Source organism: Cuculus canorus, chromosome 2, assembly GCF_017976375.1.
Source record: "Cuculus canorus isolate bCucCan1 chromosome 2, bCucCan1.pri, whole genome shotgun sequence".
Lineage (NCBI taxonomy): Eukaryota > Metazoa > Chordata > Aves > Cuculiformes > Cuculidae > Cuculus > Cuculus canorus.
In genome coordinates, this window is record NC_071402.1 from 116407057 (window position 1) to 116430648 (window position 23592).

General features: G+C 41.6%; 1 protein-coding gene across 5 annotated transcripts in view; it reads left to right on the forward strand.

Moving 5' to 3' along the window:
- Positions 1 to 3976: 3976 nt before the first annotated feature.
- Positions 3977 to 23592, forward strand: part of RBMS3 (RNA binding motif single stranded interacting protein 3) — a 725855-nt gene continuing 706239 nt past the window's right edge. For 2 of the 5 annotated variants that reach the window (XM_054058447.1, XM_054058449.1), the window contains exon 1: positions 5004 to 5303. In XM_054058447.1, the coding sequence (XP_053914422.1) occupies positions 5127 to 5303 (177 nt within the window). In that variant the 5' untranslated portion in view covers positions 5004 to 5126. Of the gene's footprint in view, positions 4044 to 4930; positions 5304 to 23592 lie in introns of those variants that run through there. The other 3 variants (XM_054058446.1, XM_054058453.1, XM_054058450.1) reach the window with 3 other exon arrangements.

The window sequence follows — 23592 nt, forward strand, 5'->3', positions numbered from 1 at the left end:
TAGCTTACTGTTGCTATCCGTTGTTTCCTCTTACTACACTGTTCATGGTCCTTCAAGGGCATCATGACCTTCGTTAATATAAAATGTTTCTACACTGCATCTCTCATACAGTGATGGCTGTGTTTCTATGAACATTGCATATATCCTGTCAACTCGTAACAGCCATTTTTGTACATTTGACATGCAACATCTATGGTTTATCCACATTAACATAAATATAAATGTGCTTGAGAAAGACCTGACAATATATTTGAACAAGAATTGTTATGTAAGTAAACATCAATAAATGATAATAGTTACTTTCTGAGCAGTTATCTTAAAACTATTCATAAGAAAAAGTGACAATTGCTAAAAGAAACAAATGGCTGAAAGAAGGTATCGTGAAAAGTGAATAAATGTTTTATCTGCCACAGAACTACTTGATGATCTTAGGCAAAATATTTAATTGTCATATGTCTTCCCAGCATTTCTAGCCTTATTAATCAGGACTACAGAGGATTCCCCTGCCATGTGGCTTGCACAGTATGCTGTTCTATCGTCTGATCATGACCAAGAATAGGAATACAAAATTGACACTGTTTTCTACAAAAAAAAAAAACCAGTCTTTGACCCTTTCTATTCAATTGTTCCAGTACTTAGCCTGTAATTAAATTCATAGTCTCATCGCTCCCTAATTTTAATTTTTTGAGACACGAAGAAATAAGTTGGTCTTGAAAGCTTTTCCTTTTGTATTTTAGTACATTAGTGCCTCTGGAATCTATTTAGTCACCTACACCTGTTTTACAGCACAACCCACAAGTGCAAAATATGGAGGAGCATGGAATGTGTGTTAATGAGTTGCAGTATTGATTTCACCAGCAATATTTTTAAATGCTATTTCTCTTGAAAAATGAACAACAGATCTGGGCTTAGAAATTCTTGATGCATGTTGTGGTAATAGACAGTTCATCTTCAGTAATGTACTATATTATTCTATATAGAGGGTAAATAATATGCTGTTTTACCACAGTGAACATGAGTGAAATATCCATGCTAATTTTTTTTCAGTCTGTCAGCACATCTGGAAAGCATTCAACACAATGTTGTTTTCTTATAAACACAGCCTTCCTGGTATGGATTGACTTGCCCCCCAGTGAGACTCCCTGGTTTCTTCTTCTCAATGCATTGTCTTTTGAGATAGTTGCCATGTGATACAGGATTCTGGCTCCCTATTCTTCCGCCTCAGCTCCAAATACTATCCTTTTCATTTAACATTTGATTGTGATGGATGTACCCAGTTAGTTGAAGGTACTGAAAACTTTTCATCACAGTACTGATCTACTCTTCACCTCTGTGTCTTGTCGCACTATTATGGTCTGTAGTCCCACTCTTCTCTCAGGGTTTGCCAAAAATCAGAGTGAAAGCTCATGTGCTTCTTCCTGGACCTGAGGAGCTGGATACTTGTTGAAGGACCACATAGGAGCCTGGAAGGGGGTCATACTTCTTATCTCCTCAGCCGGCTGATTCAGATTTAATTTTCCTGTTCAATTTGTTAGTGCTTCTAGATTTGTAGTTACTGTTTATATCTCAAAGTATGTTTGGCCCAAAGAGCACTACTTCTCTCACAATTTTGCAATGATTATTCAGACCTTTGCCTTCGCCTGACAAAATATTTTCTACTTAGGATGCTCTTGATATCCACTGAATAACATTAACCAGGCAGAAACCTGGTTTGTGCAGAGAACAACGTGGAGAATGCTGTTGTGCTAAATTATTTGTAATAATTTTATTTTTGTAATAGTATGCTATAAAAGGAAAAATAAAGGACAGAGAAAGGACAGGGACGGAGAGGAGAGGAGAGGAGAGGAGAGGAGAGGAGAGGAGAGGAGAGGAGAGGAGAGGAGAGGAGAGGAGAGGAGAGGAGAGGAGAGGAGAGGAAAGGAAAGGAAAGGAAAGGAAAGGAAAGGAAAGGAAAGGAAAGGAAAGGAAAGGAAAGGAAAGGAAAGGAAAGGAAAGGAAAGGAAAGGAAAGGAAAGGAGGAAAATGTGAAATTCAGCAGCCAAGTACAAATCTTTGTCCTGGCTTTCACATAGACTGGGGCCTGCCCTTCTCCCACGTGATCGCACTCTCTCAAACCACCTAAGAAGTTTGTATTGGGTTTAGGGGTTAAATGCTCTAGGATTAGGAGCAGAGCTTTCTGAGTCAAGGGCCCCCACCTCTGGAATTAGTTTGCCTTGGTTCTCTGCCAATGTCCAGCTCCAGTAAGCTTCAGAGCACATGGTGAAATGTTTGTATTTGGGTTAGCTTTTCTCTATTTTTAGACAGTTTGGTTTTGCTTTGAATGTTACTTTATACATCTGGAGATGGTAGACTGGGAATTGTTATTTTCAAACAGCATTATTTAATATTACCCACCACAGGAAGGTTTCTGTGTCATTTATCAGTAGTTTTCTAACTGTGCGCTGCAGCATCTGAATGAACGATATTTTTATTTTCACTTTTATCTTGCCATTTTCCAACCTGCCATACTGGAAGTACTTTGACCCAAACTGGGAAAGCTCTTGAGCACAGATTTTTGTTCCTTGTGTGCTTTGTTGTGTGTGGAAGGAGGTGGTGTCTGTGCAGGAGGACTGAGGGAGAGGTAGCTTGTCATCTATGTGGGCTCACTGCTTTGTTCTGGGGAGTTCTTCAGCCAAGTCCACCTTTGTACTTGTTTCTCAGCCATCATGGCAAGGCATACAGATCGCCCCCATAAGCGCCTGTCTGCAGTTAATATTGCTTTTTGTTAATGAGGTTGAAGGTATATGAGTATCCAGTATGCTTAAATCTTTCCACCCCAAAATACAGACTATATTTAAATTATTATAAACAAATGGTTGTAAGTATCTGATTATTAACTTTAACAGTCAGGGTTTGGTGGTTTTATTATTCACCTCAATTGAATGCTGGTAGTTTCAGTACAAATGCTCCTTATTTGCAGCCATCTGAGAAGACAGTAGGGCCCTTAAATACTTGAGAAGAATACTAAAGGATCTTTAGAGGCAAGTATTTTTAAAATACAGCTTTGGTTTGCGACAAAGCCTTTTTTTTCTCTATTGCGAGATTAGCCCTTGCCCTCTTCCAAGTAAGATCTATTCAGGTTCCCACAGTAACAATCCTGTTGGGGAATAACGGAACCCAAGGCGAGGAACAAAAGGGCATCACGTAATACCTGATAGTCACCTGCTTCCCAAAATACCCTTGGACAGGTTCTCTCTTGTGTAAAATAGACCAGCTCCCGAGGATGTGGCCCGGTATCTCCGCAGAGTGGGTAGTTGCTATCGAAGAGGTCAGTGCACGCAGCAGGCAGATCAGCCATAGATCAGATCTGTATCCTGACACTGCAGGCTCTCAGTAGATGTTTCCAGTTAACTTTCAAAGCAGCTGTTCCTCAGGACAATGTGGTGTTATATTTAGAAGAGCAGACTGGTCACCTGATGGTGTCCCGATTTGAGAACGGTCGGGTCTACGCTCACCATTCATCTCTTCCAAATGAAAAGGGGAATAGCTGAAGAGTTGGCTTGGCTCTGGCATCACTGAGGAAATTCTTGTTTTGGTATAAAATGCTCCTAATGAGATTGCGTTTTTCCCCACCATGTCTAAGTTCAGTCCGAGAAGTACGCCAACACAAGGAATAAAATAACCGTGTGTGCACTGCAGTCACGACTGATTTAAAAGCTTACATATGATTTTTTTTTTTTCCCCCCTCTTCTTGTATTTGCGTTGATAAAATCAGAGAGCCGGTGGCTGGTACTGATTTAGATTTCCAGCCTGGATTTGCTCTTGTTTTTCTCCTTACTCCAGTTCTCCTTGTGCAATGCTGCGTGGCGCTGGCAGCCTGAGAGAGAGGGAGCTCCAGTCACACACATAGACCCAGACCACGGCGGGGAGATTAACATCAAGGAGCCCACATTTGCAATAGCGAGTGGTGCTGGGGGGTAGGTGAGGGGGGGGTGGTGGGAAATAAAATAAAAGCAACATTCGGGTAAATGCTCGTCTCTTCTCGCCACCAGCACCTTGCACAGGTCTGAAACCGCTTGTTTTGCTTTGCTGTATTGCGCTTGCCTGGGATGTGGAGAGGGGAGGGGGAGGGGAGGAAGGGGGAGGTTTAACTTTTACTTGACATTACCGGGTTATTGTCAGTTCCCCCGTGTTAAACCCCGGTGGTTTCCCCTCGCCCCCACCCCATTCCCCGGGCTCGCCTCCCTCCAGTTTAACTTTGTTCAAAGGGCTGCAGCCCCAAGGGTTTGTCCGGGCCTGGGACACGGCTAGGCTAAAGTAAATAACAACCACAATTAGACCGGGAGTTGATCTCGGTGGCGAGAGAGATCTGCTTAGTTAGCGTTTGCTGTTTCGGGGCGATTGAAGGCCGGCGTACCAAGGACACGCCGCGCACACGCACGCACACACACACACACACTCTTGCACAGACACACACACACACACACACACACACACGCTGGATACAAAAGTCTGGAGGATCTAAGGGAGAATTGCAGCCGCCGGATCGGTGCAGCAGCGGCGGCCAGAGCCATGCGTGTCACGGCCTCCTGAGGGGGGGAAAGGAAGGAAGGAAGGAAGGAGAGGGAAAGAAAGAAAGGAGAGAAAGGAAGGAAAGAAAGAAGGAAAAAAAAAATAGGAAAGAAAGAAGGCAAAAAAAAAAAAAGAGGAGAGAAATAAGGGGGAAAGGAAAGAAAAAAGAGAGGGAAAAGGAAAGAAATAAGGGGATAAAAGGAAAGAAATAAGGGGGAAAAAAAGAAAGAAAGAAGGGGAAAAGGAAAGAAAAAAGGGGGGAAGGAAAGAAGAAAAAGGAAAGAAAGAAGGGGATAAAAGGAAAGAAAGAAGAAAAGGAAAGAAGAAAAAAGGAAAGAAGCGAAAAAGGAAAGAAGAAAAAAGAAAAAGGAAAGAAAGAAGGAAAAAGGAAAGAAGGGGAAAGGAAAGAACAAAGGAAAAAAGGAAAGAACGAAGGAAAAAGGAAAGAACGAAGGAAAAAAGGAAAGAAAGAAGGAAAAAAAAAAGAGAGAGAGAGAGAAGAGAAAGCCCAAGGAAGACGCGGGGTGGTGGAAAGTGTTTGCCTGCTTTTGTCTCGCACCACAGTGAACTGGAAGATGGAGATGGATGTTCAGGGAGTTTCTCCGTGCCCGGAGCCCATCCCCCCGGCGGCGGGGTCTGCCTGCCCGGCCCCGCGCCCGCAGCACCGCGATGGGCAGCCGGCCGAGCCGCCCCCCGCCGCCGAGAGCGGCCCCCCGGAGCGGCGGCACGGCGCCGACAAAGAGGACAGAAAGGTAAGGTGTCCGCCACCCCGCTACCTCCCGGCCCCGCGCCGCCCTTGGTCGGAGGAGGTTGTTTGAGGACACGAGGGTTTGGCGAAGCGGGAGGGGGGGGGGCGGAGGGGGGGGCACGCATCGTTCCGCCTGCCCTGCCCCCGAAGTTTGCCTCCATGACTTGGAGGGGCCGCCGAATGCCGGGTTCCCTCCCCCTCGCTTGGGTTTTCACCTAAAGGGACGGAGCCCGGGCGCCGTGTCCCTTCCAGCCCTGCTGTGTCATTGTGGACCGGGGGGGGGGGGGACGGGGGGGACGGGAGTTCAGCCAGAAATGGGTCAGATCGTAGCCTTTGGAGGTGGCGGCTGCCGGGGGAAAAGCGGGGAGGGTGGGATTTGGGAAAAGGTTGCCATTAAGATAATGTCAGCGGAGTGCATTGATCGGTGCTTTTGTCTGTGGGCACTGTCTTCCTTTCCATTCATTTTTTTCCTCGGCGTGGGTTTAACCGAACTGAAGGCGATGGATACTGGGGTGTCTGTAGGTCTGGAATAGGCAGAGATCGATAAATGGGCGAGTTTCATCGGAATATGCTGGTTCTGTCAAGGACTGATCTGTGTGTGCTGGACCCTAAGCCACATCCCTTTGCATTTCACTGGAACCCAAATAATTCCCTGAATGGGCAGATACCCCGAAACGGGTTAGAATCCAAGAACAAATGGAAAAAAAAATAAAAAAAAAATATTGTGGTGTACTGGATTTGAGCTGTGTTTCTTCAACTAGTTTTACTCTAGTTTGGTTTTGTTACGAATATGTAAGAGAACGGTAACACAATGACGGAATGTGAACCAGCGATGCAATAAATTTGTGCAACAACTATGTCACACCACCTATTTGCATGACTACAGTTGCAATTATTGTGAGAAATACAAGTTATTTTAAAAACAAATGATGTCTTTGACTGGAGACCCCAAGTTTGGAGTATTTACCTCCTCCACTTTTGGGCTTGTTACTGTTCGGGAAAATCTGTCCTATTGTTTTAATTAAAAGAGGCTATTGATCACTCCTCATTTGTACAGGGCCTGTACAGCTTAATAAAGTGGATGCAAGGGCTTTATTTAAAAAATGATCACTGTCGGTTTATGTATTGTGGTAGATGAACACAGAATTTCATCTCATTTGAGTTTATGAATATTTCATTCCGTCATGACTGCACGTTACTGTATGTACTTAAATGATTTTTGTGTGTGTTATTGTTTCTAGGATCCCTTTCTTTGCATTGTGTTATTTACTGGAGCTTAAAGTGCTTTTATTTAAAAATGATTAAAATGTAGAGCCAAGGTTGCCATTTATACAACTTGGTTGTGCCAGTGCCTTGAGCATTTAAAAACCATGTCATCAGCAGAAATCTATGCTTTATAGTTACTTTCTGATGTGCCACACAGTCTGTCTAATATTTTACCGGTTGTGGAACACGAGGAAGGCAAACAAGGTGTGATGGAAGGTGAATGAACACTGGAGAAGGCCTGATTCTTCATGGTGTGGCTAACTCAGTATTACACTGTTTTTTTCTGTATTCGTCAGCATTTACTGGACATAGAAACAAAAGTACTATTTTTTTGTCCTAGTTCTAGCCATGCTAAAGTACTGTGATATATTCTTTTTTTTTTTTTAATCTACTTTCAGCTTTTCCAGACTCACCATTGCCAAGACATTTGCAATGACAAGCTTGTATTTTTGGGAAGTGCTGTGATATTTCAAACCTCCCTAAATGAATGCCTCTTATTCTGGATTCTGTCCCAGGATAACCAATACTTCTTATTAGTATGGAGGTATTTCAGATATCTGGTAAAATAGTGGCACCAGAAATGTGATGAGAAGGAGAAAACCCATTAAAGTGATAGTAAAATCTGACACTAATGTGAAAAAAACGTTCTAGCCACAAACCAAAAAGCAAATATTGCCAGAAACATATTCTAAGAACTTTCTAAATGGATTGAAATAGCAATACTGTGGTTTATTTGACCCTTAAACAAGTGTCAGAGGTACACTGACGCATCCTAGAAGTATAACACTCTACCTGGAAACTGTAAAGGACATCAGAACCTGATTTCCTGACATGTGTATACTTATGAATAACTAGATATTAAGATTTTACAAAATCTCATGATTCCACTGTCAGGACTTGCTTTTGGGGATCATGCTTGAGTTATAAAAAGTCTTATATTTTATCATTGAACACTGTTTCTGTTGGAGATAAAAAGAATTTTCCTTCCATCTACTTAAATGGAGGTGGGTCAAATTTATTCTTTAATAAAGCTATGTTTTGTCACTACCTTCAAAAGGAATATTGCTGAATTACCTGGAGAAAGTGTTTTTCTGATTCTATGGAATTTCAGTAGAAGGTACTACCGTAGTATCAATTATGTGGATATTGGAGGGGGTTGTGTGTGTCTACTACATGTTAATTTGTTATTTTTCCTGGAACCTTAGGAAAATTGTGAAATGTGCATAACTTGAAATATCTCCCCTGTCTTCAGCTGGGATGCTGACATGCTGAAGTATATGCTTAAGTGCTTTGTTGGAGGAAGACCTAGGTTCCTTCCTATATATCATTCTGTGCTGAAACCTTCTCTGACCAATGTATCAGAAAAGAAATTATGAAGATTGATCTTATAATTTATTAAATATGCAGTACTTGGTGCTTTAAAGCATAGTCGCCATTTAGGTGGGAGAAAATTAAGCAGAAATAGTAGAGTATAAGTTAGGAGAAAATTGAGTCTATAAGGATACTATTTTTTTTCTTAAAGTAAAACACATCAAGAAAATATTTTTCAACACTCCTACAATGTTTTCTGTTATTTTAGTTAAAAACCTGTAGGGCTAACCCTATATACAGCAGCATGTTGACATTCTCCGGTATGGCAAAGTGGGTGACTGAAGGAGAGAATAACGTGCAATCCTGGCTGTTTATTCCCATCTGGAGGTGCAGCTGAAGCTTGCGACAGGTTGTGTGGGTGGACTATCACACCTTCTTGCCACATCGTGACTGGGTGCAAAGGGACATAGGCCCATAAATTTTACCGAGGAATTTTTTCCAGCTTCTGTCAGAGTGATTGCATCTTTGCAGGGGTCACTGTAGGGAGCCCTTTGAGACTTGAAGGCAACTCTGCTGTTCCTTTTCAGACTGCTGACTATGGGTGACATTTGTCACAGCTGACATTATGACCAGAATTTTCCCAGGGGTCCTATCCTAAGTTAGGACTTTCAAGCCTTTAGCTGTGTCCAACCTGTTACAGTGTTTTTATTTTCCAAAGTACCTCCTAAGCCCTGAGTCTTCCAGGGGTTGGTCCTAGGTATGGATTTGGTAATGTAATATTGCATACACCAATAACAGCATTTTAGTTTGTTTTCCACTGTGGAAGACCTCTGTATGGCTGAGGATTGAACAAATAATTTTGCAGAAATGTTTTACAAGCACATCCAGAGCTGTCACTTTATACCTACATTCCAGATATAAAAAAACACTGTGAAAAAGCTCCAAGGTGAAGAACCTTCTCTGTATTTACATGGAAATGAGCATTCCAAGGCTACAGCAAAAGCAGGCCTATCTGGCCTGGGTACATTGTCTGCTGGTTCAAAAACAGTTTGCTGGTGTTTGATATGAGAGTTCTGAAATGTTTTGTGGGTTTATTTGTATGTTATTTCCCAGAATGCTCGCCTGTGATATTGCTGTGTGAGTGTGGTACCCAGATGTGAGCTTCTAGAGGGGAAAAGCTGAGTGCTTTGGGGAAGGCGCTTGGTATTAACTTGGGAATTCTGTTCTGCTGTGCATGTGATCTGATCTAATCGTCAGTCTCTGAAAATGTTCTGCTAGTGTATTTACAGGACTGCTGCCATCAACAGTACAGTGGTTGCTCACTCATCCTCTACAAGTGATAGGTCGGTCAGGAAGAGTGGAAGACTCTTTAGGGGCAATTCTTTTTTACTAATTTCTCTTATGTGTTTAGTTTTGTTTTGTTCAAAAAGCTGTATGTTACTGTGTGTTTACATTTAGGGAAGAGAAGTCTTGAGAAATACAGTTTATGCTTGAAGCAGATGGTTGGAAGTTTCTTTTTTGGGGGCAGATCACTCCAGTTTGAGGTCAGATGAGCTTCTCTTACTGTAGGCAGTTCCGTTGTACACAGGAGAGTAGTTGTCAGCCACTGCCTTTACCTGGAGGTTTAGGTGTTCTCTCAGTTTATCTGAACTTAGCCCATTGAGCAACTTCGAGTTAAGATCCAAAAGCTGAAACTGAAATCAGTAGTGAATAAGGGAAGCAGGTCTGGAGTCTGTGGGACAAAGAAAGCAGAGATAGGCAATACTACCAGTTGCTGATAGTAGCACTTTCTCCTGGTAATTATATAAAATGCAATACCTCATACTAGCTGCAATTTGCAAGTACGGAAGGCTTTGTTTCAGGTGTATTATAGGCTATGGTCCTGCCAAGATGTAATGCAGGCATGACTAGTCAAGGTCAGGCTATTGTCTGCCTGGATGGACAAATTCTCAGCCACCCAGAGATTGCAGAAAATTTTACTTGTGGCTTTTGCTATTCTGAGAGTTTGATGTCAAACAGCGATTCCAGTGTATCTTTAAAGTGTGGACAGAGCTGAAGAATAATGGGTCTTTCTCTAACTCATTGGTAAGAATGTTTCAGACATCATTCCTCTGCCCAGCGACATCAACTCTTGTCTTTTTGAGGTCCACTTTTAAGCACTTATTCTTCATTCTTATGCGGCTCCTTAGTGTGCTGTGGGCTATGGTGATATTGGTATTGATCTGCATAGTTCAGTGTCTTCCTGATGAAATGGTCTGAGAAAAAGCTTTTATTGCACTAGCACTCTGTTCTTCCAGAGTTCCCAGAGCCGGATGACTGTCTGGGTGGTGAGTCTGTCCCAAAGCCACACACCCAGGACATGCTTGGTCCCTTATATTCGGGTCTTTGTCCTGCAGACTTTCAGGTCACAGCTCAGGGGTGGGCTCTAGTTTGCTGCAGCGTGAGGAGGCTCCCAGGTGCATTCACCTGGAACTGCTGCCCAGAGCCACAGTGCCTGGCAGGTGCTTCTGGAAGGAAGATTTTTGTCTTTCTACTGCTGCTGTGGGCAGCAAAGCTATTAACCATGCCATTAACCTGTTTCAGTGAGCAAGGCCCAGGGGCCTTCTGCTTTGAGGAGAATTAAAAATAAAAATTCAGATTAAAAAAAAATCAAAAAGAATAAATTCACTGTGAACTGAAAGCCTTGCTTTGCAGTCAGGTCTACTTCTGCATTTCCATGCATTTGATGTACTCTGCCTCTCGCGTTTCTCTTGCCTTCTACTGAGAGAATCCTTAGATGAACCTAGGATTGTGCCTTTATTACAAAAATAAGCATAGAAGAAGAATAAAGAGAAAGAGAAACTGTTAGTCCCGCAACTGAAGGCAAGACTAATAAACATATTTTATTAGACAACAGAGAATCCACAAGGAAAAGGAATATTGGGAATCGAGCCTCATAATTTTCGTAGGTCCAAAATCACTTTTTATCTCATGTTCTGAGAATTCCTTTTGCTGATGTAGGAAAGAACCTTACCTTAAGTGGAGTAAATACACATTTGATATGTATTTATTTTCAGGTGGCACATTGAGAATCTGGGATGTGGAGGATGAGGTCTAGCACTAGTTTTATGTTAGAGTTAAAGCATAAAGTTGGAGAGGGAGGAGCTGACCGGCACTTTGCCTGTCTCTGTACTAAAACAGCATACATGGTAGTGCATGGGACTGATTCTTTGAAATCTTACGCAATACTGAGACTTCTGAGAGAAGAATATGCTATTTAAAATAGTTTTCCTCTTAAATAAATTGCGTGAGAAATGTTTTGGCAAAGAGATAACAGCTGTTTAAATTTTTCAACCAACTGATCAATAAGTGGATGAAGCTTGAAAAGCTGATCACACTCTGACTGGTTCCTGGGATAAACATAGAAATATTCACTGTAATGCAGAGATTTTGTGAAAAGTTAGTATTACTTATAATTATTACAAAGTGAAATTAAGCGCATATGTTGCTGATTAGGTAACAAATTCAGGGACATAAACAATGAACATCATGGGTGGGAACTAAACAACACTCTTGAGTCATCGGAAACACAACCACAAATTTTGTATGCAGAAGACACAGAACTGTCTCTCTGGCTAAAGGCAAATTTGTCTGGGCTGCAGAAGGGTTGCAAGGATTCCTACTTAGAGGAAGATGCAGCACTGAAAAGGGCATTGTTATCTCCTCTTGAGCACTTGGGACATTGCCTTGACTCAGACGTAGTGGTATGTGTTCATGCCTATGTGCTGAGACTGGAAAGCAATCCTATTCAGGGCTACACGTGACAGCCCGGAGCTTGGCCAGTGCATGGCATATTCTTCTCACTTATGTAGAGCTTGTTCTCAAAAGCCCAGTATTCATGGGAATTCCTGTCCAAGGGTTGAGTGCCAGCTTGTAATGAATCTGAGGCTTCAGACAATGGATAATCAATGAAGCTAGAAAAGAACAATACCCATGTTGTTGCGTGCTATTCCCACTGTTTTGCTAGATGCTCACAGTGTTTTTAGACCATCTCTATCTGCGATGAGAGCTCACTGTGTCATACTGCACCCTTACAGCACAGTAATTCTTACTGTATTGAGGTTAAGATTTACTTAATTGCTTAGAGCTTAGAGGGAAGTATAGTTACTGATGTACAAAGTGGTTCTGCTTTCATTTGGTTCCATATTTGGTTGTTCTCTGCCCGGCTGTAGCCACGCCGCTCACATAGTGACTGGGATTATTTCCCAGCAGTTTGTGCTAGGTGGATTTCTGTACTGACTAGCTGCCAGTGGTAATTATCCAGTAAGGGTATAAAAAGTTGCACAGTATCAGTAGAGTTATTAGTTTCTAACAACCTGTCTCAGAAAATACCCAAATAATAAAGAAAGTGGGACTGCAGCTGTAAATAGGAAAAATGGCAACAGGAGCACTGATAATAATTTCCATGAAATAGTGCTCAGATCAGGTTCTAATGTGATGTTTAAATATGTAGAAGAAAAAAGGACAGATCTGAAAGATATTAAGCACTCTACAGTAGTTTCTTTCCTTCCTCACTCTCATCCTTTTTCTATGGCTCTAGAATTCTTCTCTGTCTATAACAAAACCTTCCGTTTTGTTTTATTTCCGCATGTTGCGTTCTGAGCTATAAGGGGAATATTAACAATAGTAACCAGTGTATCTTAACTGGGATAAAACCAGACACAATTTGGCTCATAGTATGGACAAGGACAGTTATGTATAAAATTTGTTAGACAGCCATGATTTACTAGAAAAAGAGTAATTCTTCCATGCCTAATGTCTTCTGCTGTGTGTTTAAATACAGCTGTTACTTTCATTATTCATTCTATTAAGTAAAGACCAATCTTGTTACAGAAGCAGAATAGGAAGAGTTTCCTTGACTGAAAAACAAATGTTGGGTGAGTAAAAATTACAGACTCGAGCCCCAAAGCTGGGTTAATATACTTACTGCTCCTGGGTTCTGAGTTCATTCTGTTGAACACCTTGGCCTATAGTTTCAGAGTTCATTCTTTCCAAAAAGGTATTCTACACAAGTTGTTCGAAGTGATAATGTGATCAAAACCTGAAAATACTGCAGGGAGATAAAATTAGTATTTCCCCATTTACTTCTAGACCATCTGCAAAGGTTTGTTATCATTGACAGGAGAATGAAATAAAATGGTGTGGAACCTCTGCCTGTTCCGTTAGCGTTGGATCCGTGTTAATTGATTTCAACAAGTGCCTCAAGCCCTACTGACATCTCTTCTTTGCTATTAACTAATGATGGTTGTCTCACTGAGGTTATTGCTCAGTCTATACTCATTTCCAGAAGCCCATAGCAGAAAATGTCTTTTTTTAATCCAACAGGCTCAATAAAAATCTCTGTGGAAAGGGACTTAAAGGGCTAGTATCTATCAAAGACAATAGTTGTAGCTGTTATATTTAGTGGTATTTCAATATTAGCTATAGAATCAAAGAATCATAGAATCATAGAATGGTTTGGGTTTGAAGGGACTTTAAAGTTCATCTAGTTGCATCCCTGTGACATGGGTAGGGCACCTTTATTATAGTATGATAAATATGCATTGTGCTTTGCTGGGAATTCAAAAAGAGTACATTATTTCCTTGAGGTAGTTACGATGTGGATCAGACATAACACAGGAACGATAGGTCCTCATTCACAGAGAGGCAGGTGAATGTGGTACGTGGGGGTAAGATCTAGCTAAGTGCGGCTCTTAAAGCGGAGGAAGAGTGAAAGGGAGTGGCACAGAGGGCAGAGGGGGAGTCCTTGGTGGAAAGCTAATTGAAAACAACAACTTCTGAGTAGGACTGGAAGGAGGGAGTTTGTAAGGTTAGTATTCTGAGACAAAAGAACTTTATGAAGTGTGTATTGGGTCCATGTGGAGTTAAGGAAACATACCACAGGATCTTGAAGAGTTTGCAAAATGCCTATCTAGGCTTCACAGACCTTATACAGTGCTCTGTTTAGCCTTGTTAACTTTATTGAGTGTGCTTCGAGGACATGCAGGCTTTCAAAGTATATGAAAGCTACTTTTAATAATTAATTGGCTCCCTCTCTCCCACCTATTTCTTCATATCTAATAAAAGGCAACAGTGAGTCCTTGCCAAAGCCAATAGATACAATGATTTTAGCTTAGCAGGGTTTGAGATATGACAGGCGAGAAAGTATATCCTCAGAGATCTTAGAAATGAAACAATCCCCATATTTTGTCCTACCTTATTTCTCCCATGACTCCTATTTGATGTGCTTTTAGACTAAATTTTCCCTGATCTAATAAGTGATCTCAGGAAGATCAGTCTAGTTTTAGAGAATGAGAAACGCATGCGTGTGTCTGTTTGAACTGATTTGTAACTGGAAGCATATTTCAACTTTACTGTATCAAGGAGACAGGCTGAAATTTCCAAGTGATAAACTGACTTCTGCATTAAGCAGTGCAGTTACCATCCTCACTATCATCTACATCCATGCATTTGCAGTGTGACACAGGAAATGACACACCATTATCAAATGGCTCTTAAGATGGATGCAAGGAAATAGTGACCTTGCTGGCATAACCTCAAACACAGACATCCACAGATCTTTTGCAGTCACGTAAGTGTGTGCAGTTAAAGTATGCCTGTTGTGTATTTGGGAAGACTTTTGTTTAAATAGGGAACACTTAAGTCTGGAGGAGACTATGAATATGTTTCCAGAGGGAGAAGGAAGGAAACCAGGAGCTTAATGGGAAGTAAAGTCATAGGTTTTTAAGAGACCAAGAGGAGCAAGACAGTAACAAAGGACTGGACATTCATCCTGAACCTGATTTTATGTGCCTCCCACAGCAGGGAGGTGGCTATGTGGTGGAAGCTCACTGTCACCTGCTATTGTGGTCTTATGCAAAGCATAGCCTTGTTAGACCTTAAAATGTGGACAGAAAGTGCCACTTCTTGAACTTGTCAAGAGGACCCACCCTGTGCAGAAGCAGAAGCAGAAGATGAATCAATTCTAAAAGAAGCCACGTGGAGGCTAGAGAGTCAGAGGCAATCAAGGTCAATGTGAATCAAGGTCAAAGCGAATCTTTACAAGAAGGGTCTTACTGCAGGACTGTCATGAGATAATCAGACAGAACTACATCAGAACTGGAATCACCCGGTGCTGAGAAATGTTGCTCAGTGCAGGAACAAGGCTCTGGCTCCTCTGTCTGGTCTGGTCTCTGCTGTGTATGTTTTGCCTGTTGATAAGACTCACCAGCTTTCTCTCTTTAGGCAGTGTTTCACAGTCACATTCTTGCTTGCTGTCGCATGCAGAACGGTTACTAAGGTCTTTTGTACTAACTGGTTGAGTAGTGCAGTCACATTTATACCTAACTAGTATTGTTTTAGAATTAGACTTACATCCTTACAACAGGTTATCTGTTAGATCACACAATCTTACAGACTGCGGCTTTATTCCTGGTACCTCAGAACTATTCATAATGCCCATGTTATCTGCAGTTACTAACAAAGCCCATGAAAAGATGCCATTCTGCAATGCCAGTCTGCATTTCACCAGTGTCTTTGCATGTTACCTATGATCATACCATGAAACCTTTTAGTCTTCCATCCACATCTGGTGGTAATAACCTGAGGATACCAAAGCTGTTAAAATTAGATAATCGTAGATAACAGGTGCTTATGTATTATGTACTGCATGTTATTATTAAGAACTAGAAGCAGGAAGACACACTGATACAACAGTTAAAGGTGCCTAAAGAGTTGCTCTCTTATTTGCCAACATAGATGACTTATTTCTCACCTGTGCAGAGGGAAATTATAAATGAATCTGTGATAGGCAGAACTTTTGCCATTTTTAAGATGTATATCAGAGCAGTTGCACCTGTTGACACACAGTTCTATTGTATCAATAGCCTCAGCATGCAGTGTGGTCTTTGCTTTGTCATACATCATGGGTTCCCTTCTAATGCTGTGGCAGAGACTGTCACAGCTACCCAGAAGACTCTGAGGAGGAGTATAGGACTTGAGCAGTCAGGGTCATGAGCTCTGAAAAGTGATGTGGAGATTACTGCAGAGAATCTAAAAGGTGAGGTACTGAATTATAAGTACAGAAGTGCACTGTGCACCAAGCTTCTCTATGCACAAACTGGTATTGTGCAGGGTAAAGGCAGGAAATACCAAGTTCTGCTTCCAACCAAGGTTCATTGTATTATAAAGGTGGGGAAAAGTGTTGGGGAAAAAGTGTGTGTGCACCAATTAGGCAAGAATAATGAAACTCATGTTTAAAAACCAAAACAATAGAAAATGCATAAATACAGCAATGGGATCTAGTGATAAATTTTAAGTGCAAAGTTAAGGAAAAAAGGAACAAGGTAGTTTATCCATCTTCCTGCACTGTTAGTAAGCATAAGGGAACATGACATGCTTACATGGCACGCCACTCCTTGCTCTGAGGTATCTGGGGGCACGTTCACTATAGGTAAAATACTCTTTTGGCCATAATGAGGGACAAAGTGTCACCTCTGATCTGTAGTCTGTTACTTTCCGCTCTGCTGATCTCCTTCCAAACCTGTACCAGCACGTGCTGGCAGTCCTCTGTGGACTCAGAAACAGGAGGCAGAGACCACATCCTTGATGTGAGTATTGCCGCATCTCTCTGACAGCAACTTTAGCACTTCAGCATCACCCCAGATATGCAAGGGTCAAAAGGACTGATAAGTTAATAAATTTAAAAAACACAGAGTATGGAAAGGTGCTTCTAAAATGCTAATAACTTTTTAAAATCCAAGATCTATTTTTTTTCTTCATAGAAGGCTAAGGACAAATTTTATACCCTACTGGCAAATGCAGTTCTCACACTTTTTCACAGGTTAGGGGGTGTGTTATATTTTAACTTCTTGAAACGATTTATGACCAAGTAAAACTTGTTATGAGTAGAAACTGTATGGAAGGCAATGCAGAGGTAAAGATTGTTAGGAATAATTCAGAAAAAGGTGAATTAGTAGGCTCAGATGGCGGAGTCAGATCTGCATTGTTAGTGCGCTAGCAGTTTGAAGGATTCTTATCTTTATGCACCTAGCAGGACATGATATAGCACAAATGGGATATTGAAACTCCCTTCTGTGAATTAAGCTCTTCAGGGTTATAAGAGAACTGTTTTGCCAAGTATAATTTGGGGAATAATACTCACATTCAGAGAATAAGGAGGGAACATGGACAGGCTGCAGCTTGAATAAATCTGGGCGTTTAAGTCTGTTAAAATAGCAATTTTACTGAGTGTGCATAGTCCACATTCACAAAAGATGGAAACACCCTTGATGAGATTTTGTTTGGGATTGGAGCAGGAGAGTGCCATAGATCTTCTACTTCATTCTGGTATGATTCTGTGCTGGAAAATGCTTTGATGGTTTTAAAAATGAAACTGCATCTACACAGAGTTTTCAGGTGTACTCAAAAAAAGTTGATATGAATTACCTGACAATTGTATAAAATGAATGCAAATGTAAATAAAACTATTCACTGAAGTTTAACAGTCAGATGTGCACACTCGTAGGATCAGATCTTGCAATTTCAAGCTTTTGCGGGGGAAGAAATATATATATTTAAACATTGCTGCTACAATGAAACCTATATCCTTATGTGTTCATGTAGCACTAAGTACAATATTTCAACAAAGTAAAATTGTATTTCCTGCTATATCAAAACCAGTCTTAGATCTCAGCAATACAAATGTGCTGTGGAAGTGATGTCCTAAAAGACTGTATCTAACTTGAATCTATTTTTGGTAGTAGATTGTTCATATAAAGTGCTAGTGTAATGACTGAACAATGATTTGAGGCACCTTAAGAAGAAAATATATTTAAGATTTGAAACCATCAGCAAACTTGCATTTTCCTGGGTTGATATGTTTGAAGAGCTATTTCATTCTAATGGGATAGTTCAAATTCCAGCTAGTCTCTTCTTTCCTGTGTATAAGGGATGTGTAACAATGTCAAACGTTGCTGTTGATACTCTAGCCTTAGCCTGCACAACGGATTTATAAGAGCAGAATGCTTTGTCCTCTCGCTCTTGCAGGAGCATCAGTTTGAAGAGTAACACATCTGTAATAGATTCAGTTTGCTTTTTTATCAGCAGCTGACGGTGACACTCTTAAGAAAGGGCCGAATTCTCATACCTACAAATACATTTGTCAACAAAATATGAGCATGTGAGACAACAGTTCAGTCACATTTCGCTTTCATTTTTTCTGTTTTGTGCTAGGGCGTAACTTCCAACTGTCAGCTCTTTCAGCTGAGTGTCAGCCTTTTTATAATTGCTGCAGCATGTCAACCCCTTTAAAATTACCATATGTCAGCTGTTTACCATATTGACGGAGAGCATGCGTATTGGGTTGTTCCCCTTTGCCCTACCTGTGTTGCTCTTGGTGACAGCCAGGTGATGATTTTAGCTGACAATTCAGCCGCCGTCAGGAATGCCCCGGGTGGATTGGATGTGGCTCTGCTGAGCCTGAGAAAGTCAGTTACAGAACCAGACAGTGGGAAGAATGGGGCTGAGCGGCAGATGTATTTGGCAGGCTGGCTAGTGGGCAGGCAGACTTACGGACCAAATCCCTTCCTTCCTTGCCTGAATATTTAGTCAACTAGGAGACAATGATGCTGTAGGTTGTGTGATCTCCATGGGAACTTGTTCCTAAGAAGATCTGGCTACAGAAGCAGGAGCATCTTTTAGTCCTAGTGTCTCTTTGACAAATGCCATCACTATAGGATGTTAGCACCTTGCAAATATTTAAAAATATTGCAATAACCCCATTTCCCCACATTCTCTCTGAAAAAAAAAGATGAATGGCAAAGGGCTTACTCAGGGTAAACCTTGTGTTAGTGGTAGTGTGCCAGTGTGTGTCTGGTTTTGGACTGTGTCTGGTGACTGGTTCCTAACTGTGAACTGGAGCTTTTGCTGGCATTTTTCTGTGTCTGCCATCCAATTTGGACCTGTACTGCTGAGGGAAACACTAGTAAGCTAGTAACAGAGTGCCAGATAGTAAGAAGATGACAAGTCTTTTCCAGTCTTGTGTGAATGTTATTGAATGAGCAGTCAGTGTGCTAGGGGCCAGTGAGCCAACAAATATGTTCAGTATTCCCACAAAATAATCTTCAGAATAGTAGGAGGTGTGATTGTGAAGGGGAGGTTTTGGAAGCTATAGATAGTGGAGTTAGGCAGGGAAAGTGAGCTGGCAGGAGGCGTTTGGAAAGTAAATGAGGTGCTGCGTAAGCCTTTCCCACAGCAGCTCTGCCCGTCCAGCTAGTATGTCCTGTTGGTGTGGAGCTGCCGCGGGCAGGAGGCTGCTGGGATGCTTCCCTGTGGGAAAAGAGAAATGAAGGTTATAGGGAAGTGTCAAAGGGACACACACATGGGGTGGACACAAAGAAGTCTGAACAAGGGGCATCTCGGCCAGAACTGCAGCTCTTGCAATGACCGGGACTGGCTGTGTGTGTTTCAGCTGCTTTCACCAAGCCTCTGCATACAGTGAAAGTGAGGTCTCTGAGGCTGAATTGTCTGACATTCTCTCCTTTTGTATTAGCCGTATTATTTACCAATTTAGAAAATGATTCAGTGGGGGATAACTAGTGTTCTGAGATCATGATGGTCTAGTCAGGTTTCCGGAGAGTACAGCGATTACGATGTGAATAGAGGTGAATGTGATGGACCCATCGGTGGCTGCTCTCTCTCTAACCTGTGCATTAGTTTTCTTGTGGTTTTGTGCACGCCTCTTCTCTGTGATTAGCCTCAGTGGAAACACTGTCTTAAGGGTCATGTTGGCAGCAACAGCTTAATAGGCAAAATGGAAGGGGGTAGGTGTTCTTCTGTCTTTTTCATTTTTAATTAAATAAGGCAACATTCACAATAAGTAAAGTCTGATTTGCATGAAAATTTGTATGCGTGTATAATAGATCCTAATGTTAATGTGGGAGCTTGCAGTCTTTCAACTCAGTGGCCTCTATATTTGGTTTTTAGAATTATTTGCTTCTTTGTAACTTTCAGTAAGTTTCTATTGCAAAATAGTGCCTCTAAATTCCTTGTGAAATACTCAATCACTTTGTAGTCTAGTAGATAAGGACATTGCCTTGTACTGGAAAGTACTTTCTATTAAAATCCATTGGCAGCTTTTCGATAAATTCTTCTTTATTTCCTTTATCAAATGTATTATTGTGAGTATAACAATGAATGGTATCATTAAGAAATACCATTCATTTCACAGCCATAACTTAAAACTTCTATTCCACAAGCAAATGTGTGTGTGTCTGTGTGTGTAAAAGCTGGATTTCACTGGATTTTTGAATGCAGCTAAATCTTGGAATGAACTAGCAAATATCCTTTGTTTAAACTTAACAATGCTTGTATTTGATATTTTCTGAATTAATTCTTTTATAGCAGATTTCATTATATCTCTGTTGTGTTCTGGGTACAATAGGGCAGCTCACTTGCAGCTGAATTAAATTCTGCAGTTTAATAGCAGTTTGACTTGCCTAGGCAATAAACTATCTCCCATAAACGGAGGGGCTATCAAGATAAAACATGTTAAGTTAATTCTGTAACAAATCCCTGTGTTGCTGATGGAAAAAAACTCCAGAAGAATTGCTGCCTGCTATACATGGGGGCTTAATGAATTTGAGGATAATGGAGATTACTATCTCTGAGGTGTCTGCTGAAATATACCCTTTCCCAATGCACTGCCTGAATTCTTCTTGGAAGTACTTGTGGATCAGGAACTGGCTATGGCCTACCTACCCTTTCATTTGCTCTGCTTTAACAAAAAGTATGATATTAAACTGACTTCAGGAATTTGGTGAAAAATCCTGTGTGGAGACACTTAATTCCGTTAAACCTAGCTAATACAAATTTAATATGCATGGGTAATTTACAGGTATAAGCTAAGCTAACAGAGGAAGTTTTTAACTGTTTACCTAAATCAGTTTTCAAACAGACAAGGAAAAACTTTTATCTAGTACAAGACCGAATAGATTGAGACTGTTTACCTTGGAGAGGAAATGAATCTGGTGAATCAGAAGTGATATGATAAAAGGTTACAGACAAGGAAGGTGTAGGCTCTACAGAGCAAGAAATGCTATTCTAGCATCAGAGAAGAACAAGGAGCATTCAGGAAGGCTTAAGAGTGGCCAAATCAAAAGTAGGTAAAAAGAAATGCTTTGCCCTGCAGTGAACTAGTTGCTGACGGGACTCATTGTTGCTGGATATCTCTGAGGGCAAGAGTTTAACAGAGCTCCAGAGGAACAGAGGGTTACGTGTAGGGTAGGCTTAGTCTTGACTTAACTGAAAGGGGAGGTTTGAGTGTAGGAGAAGGAAAGTGCTCTGCAGCTTGATGGTGCAAGAGCATGCTGATACTTAGAAAGCTCAGTAGTAATGTGTCCACTCAGCTTTCTGTAGGTAAGGAGGGCATCCAATTGTAATGATAGGGATTAGAAAACACAAACAGTGGTGGAAAAGGTAAATGCCCGCTCTGCTATTAATGGACTCAAAAGAGCTTTCCCCCATGTCTTTTCTATATAGAGTTGCTTGTGCAATCTTTTGGTTGCAGGATTCTGGCCGGGTAGATCTCCAGTAGCAATTTCTTGTTCCTCTACAGATTACCATGGTTGTGCCCATTTCCTTCCAATAGCTCATCATGTCTGGTTATGCCTTAAAAGCTACAGCAAACTCTGTTTCAGTCTCATTAGGAGTTTAAATCACTGTATTTCAGTGTTCTTAAGGAGCAAATGCCACAAATTGGTCTGTAAAGGTGATTGTCCGTCCCACACACTTGGATAATAGAAAGTACCTTTGTCTGGTACCGAGAGTATGAAATAGGACAGACCTTGAAAACTTTCAGTGTTGCTTAATGCTTGGTCATTGGGAAAGGGGGTGCATCATAGGATATGGTGGTTTGTTTGTGGTTGTAGCTGCAAAGCAAATGTCCCTTTGTAGACAGCAATAGAGAAGCAGTGCAGGAAAATGATGATGTTCTCATCCTGCTGCCTCATCTGGTGACTCTACTCTCTTAGGCATACAAAGCCACCTCTTGGACTCAGTTTCTAGATCTTTAAAGGGACTATATTTTGCTGATCAAAGCGGGATAGCATGGAATCAGTCTTCTGAGTTGCATTTGTGGAGGCAACAGCAAAGACAGAAGTGGAGAGTTAATCAGCACTTCTGGGTTGGTCTCAGTTCAGCCTGGAGAGCCGTGCACTACATGGAAGAGAGGTCTGGAAAGTGACTTTCATGTGGGTTCTTGCCTTTTTGCTGCTTATTGCTCTGCAGCAGACACTGAGGGTGTCTGTGCTGCCTCTTGGCCCTCCTTAGCCAGCAGCTGCTGCTTTGTTATCTGTGGAAAAAGCCTAATCGTCTCACCAGGTAGGCAGTTAGGTTGTTCTGGGACCCAGCTGCTACCTGGATCTTTTGTGTTGCTGCTGCAGGCTGCAGCACATTGTGGCAGCCCAAGAATATGTGCAGTATGCTCTTTCTTTTTTCTCACGTGCTCAGCCAGCCCTGCCAGATTGTTTGATTCACACACAAGTTCTCTCACTGTTTGCTGTTTATGATGGAATGAGGTCACAAGTTAAGTCTAAAGGCCATTCAATCATTCACTTTGTCCCTATCATCTAACCTCACATCCCACCATCTTTGCTCACGCCCTACACTATCAGTAGTTATTGCGCTATAGTAGAAAGACCTGACATGCAAACCTGCCATTGCTCATTATTGTGGCCTAGTTTTGTGTGCCAAGTTTTCTGACTGTCTCTCATGAGCTGTGTACTCCACAGGGTTATAGGCTGTTGATGATGACCCAGCCATATTCAAAGGCTGAGAAGTGCCCTCTATGTACAGGGGATGTATTTTCTTTTTTTTTTGTTTGTTTTGTTTTATTGTTATTCCATTGTTCTTCATTAATATAAGTAAGAGTCAGGCATTGGACAGGAGAGAGTCAAGATTAACTTTTTACTACTACTTCCTTCTCCTCCCTCCATTTCTTCTAGTCCTTCTTTGTGGATCTCTGAGGACACAGCTTCATCAGACCCAGAGAACTGGAGGTAAAGCGAATGTGTCGATGATGGCGGAGAGCAGGTCAAAAGATTTTTCCAAAGTACGTCATTGGAAGCACTTAAGATTTTATCTGATTTCAGTAAATCAAAGACAAGTTCTCACAGTCACATCTGGATTCATGGCAGGCTGAAGGGGAGCCTTGTTAAGATATTGAGCCTTGAAGATATTCCTTGCATAAAAACCCGATACCCTTGCACTTCCACACTTGGTGGTGCAGGGACAAGACACTGAAAACTATGGAAATCCCAGCAGTTAATGGTGCTTACCTTGTAAGTCCTCAGCAAAAAGCCTAGCTATTTCAAAAGGTCAGCTAGCTCTGAAGAGGCAGCTGGATCAAAGGTCTGGAAGCTCTGTTTTCCTAGTCCATGGTGGTGTGTCTGCTAGGAGGGTACTTGGCCTTTCTGGAGTCTTGGCCCTGGGAGGCCTAGCAGCTGCTTGGAGAAGATGACCTGTTCCTCCGGCTCATGGTTAATGCTAGCACAAATACCAGTTTCCCTCAGCCTCAGAGAAGTGGTGAGGGGCCACCTCGCTCCTAAAGCAGCAACCGGCAAACTGTCCGGCTATATGGCAGTGGCAGCTTTTAAAATTTTATTCTGTTTGTTAAAATATTGCTTCAATCTAAAGGAAAA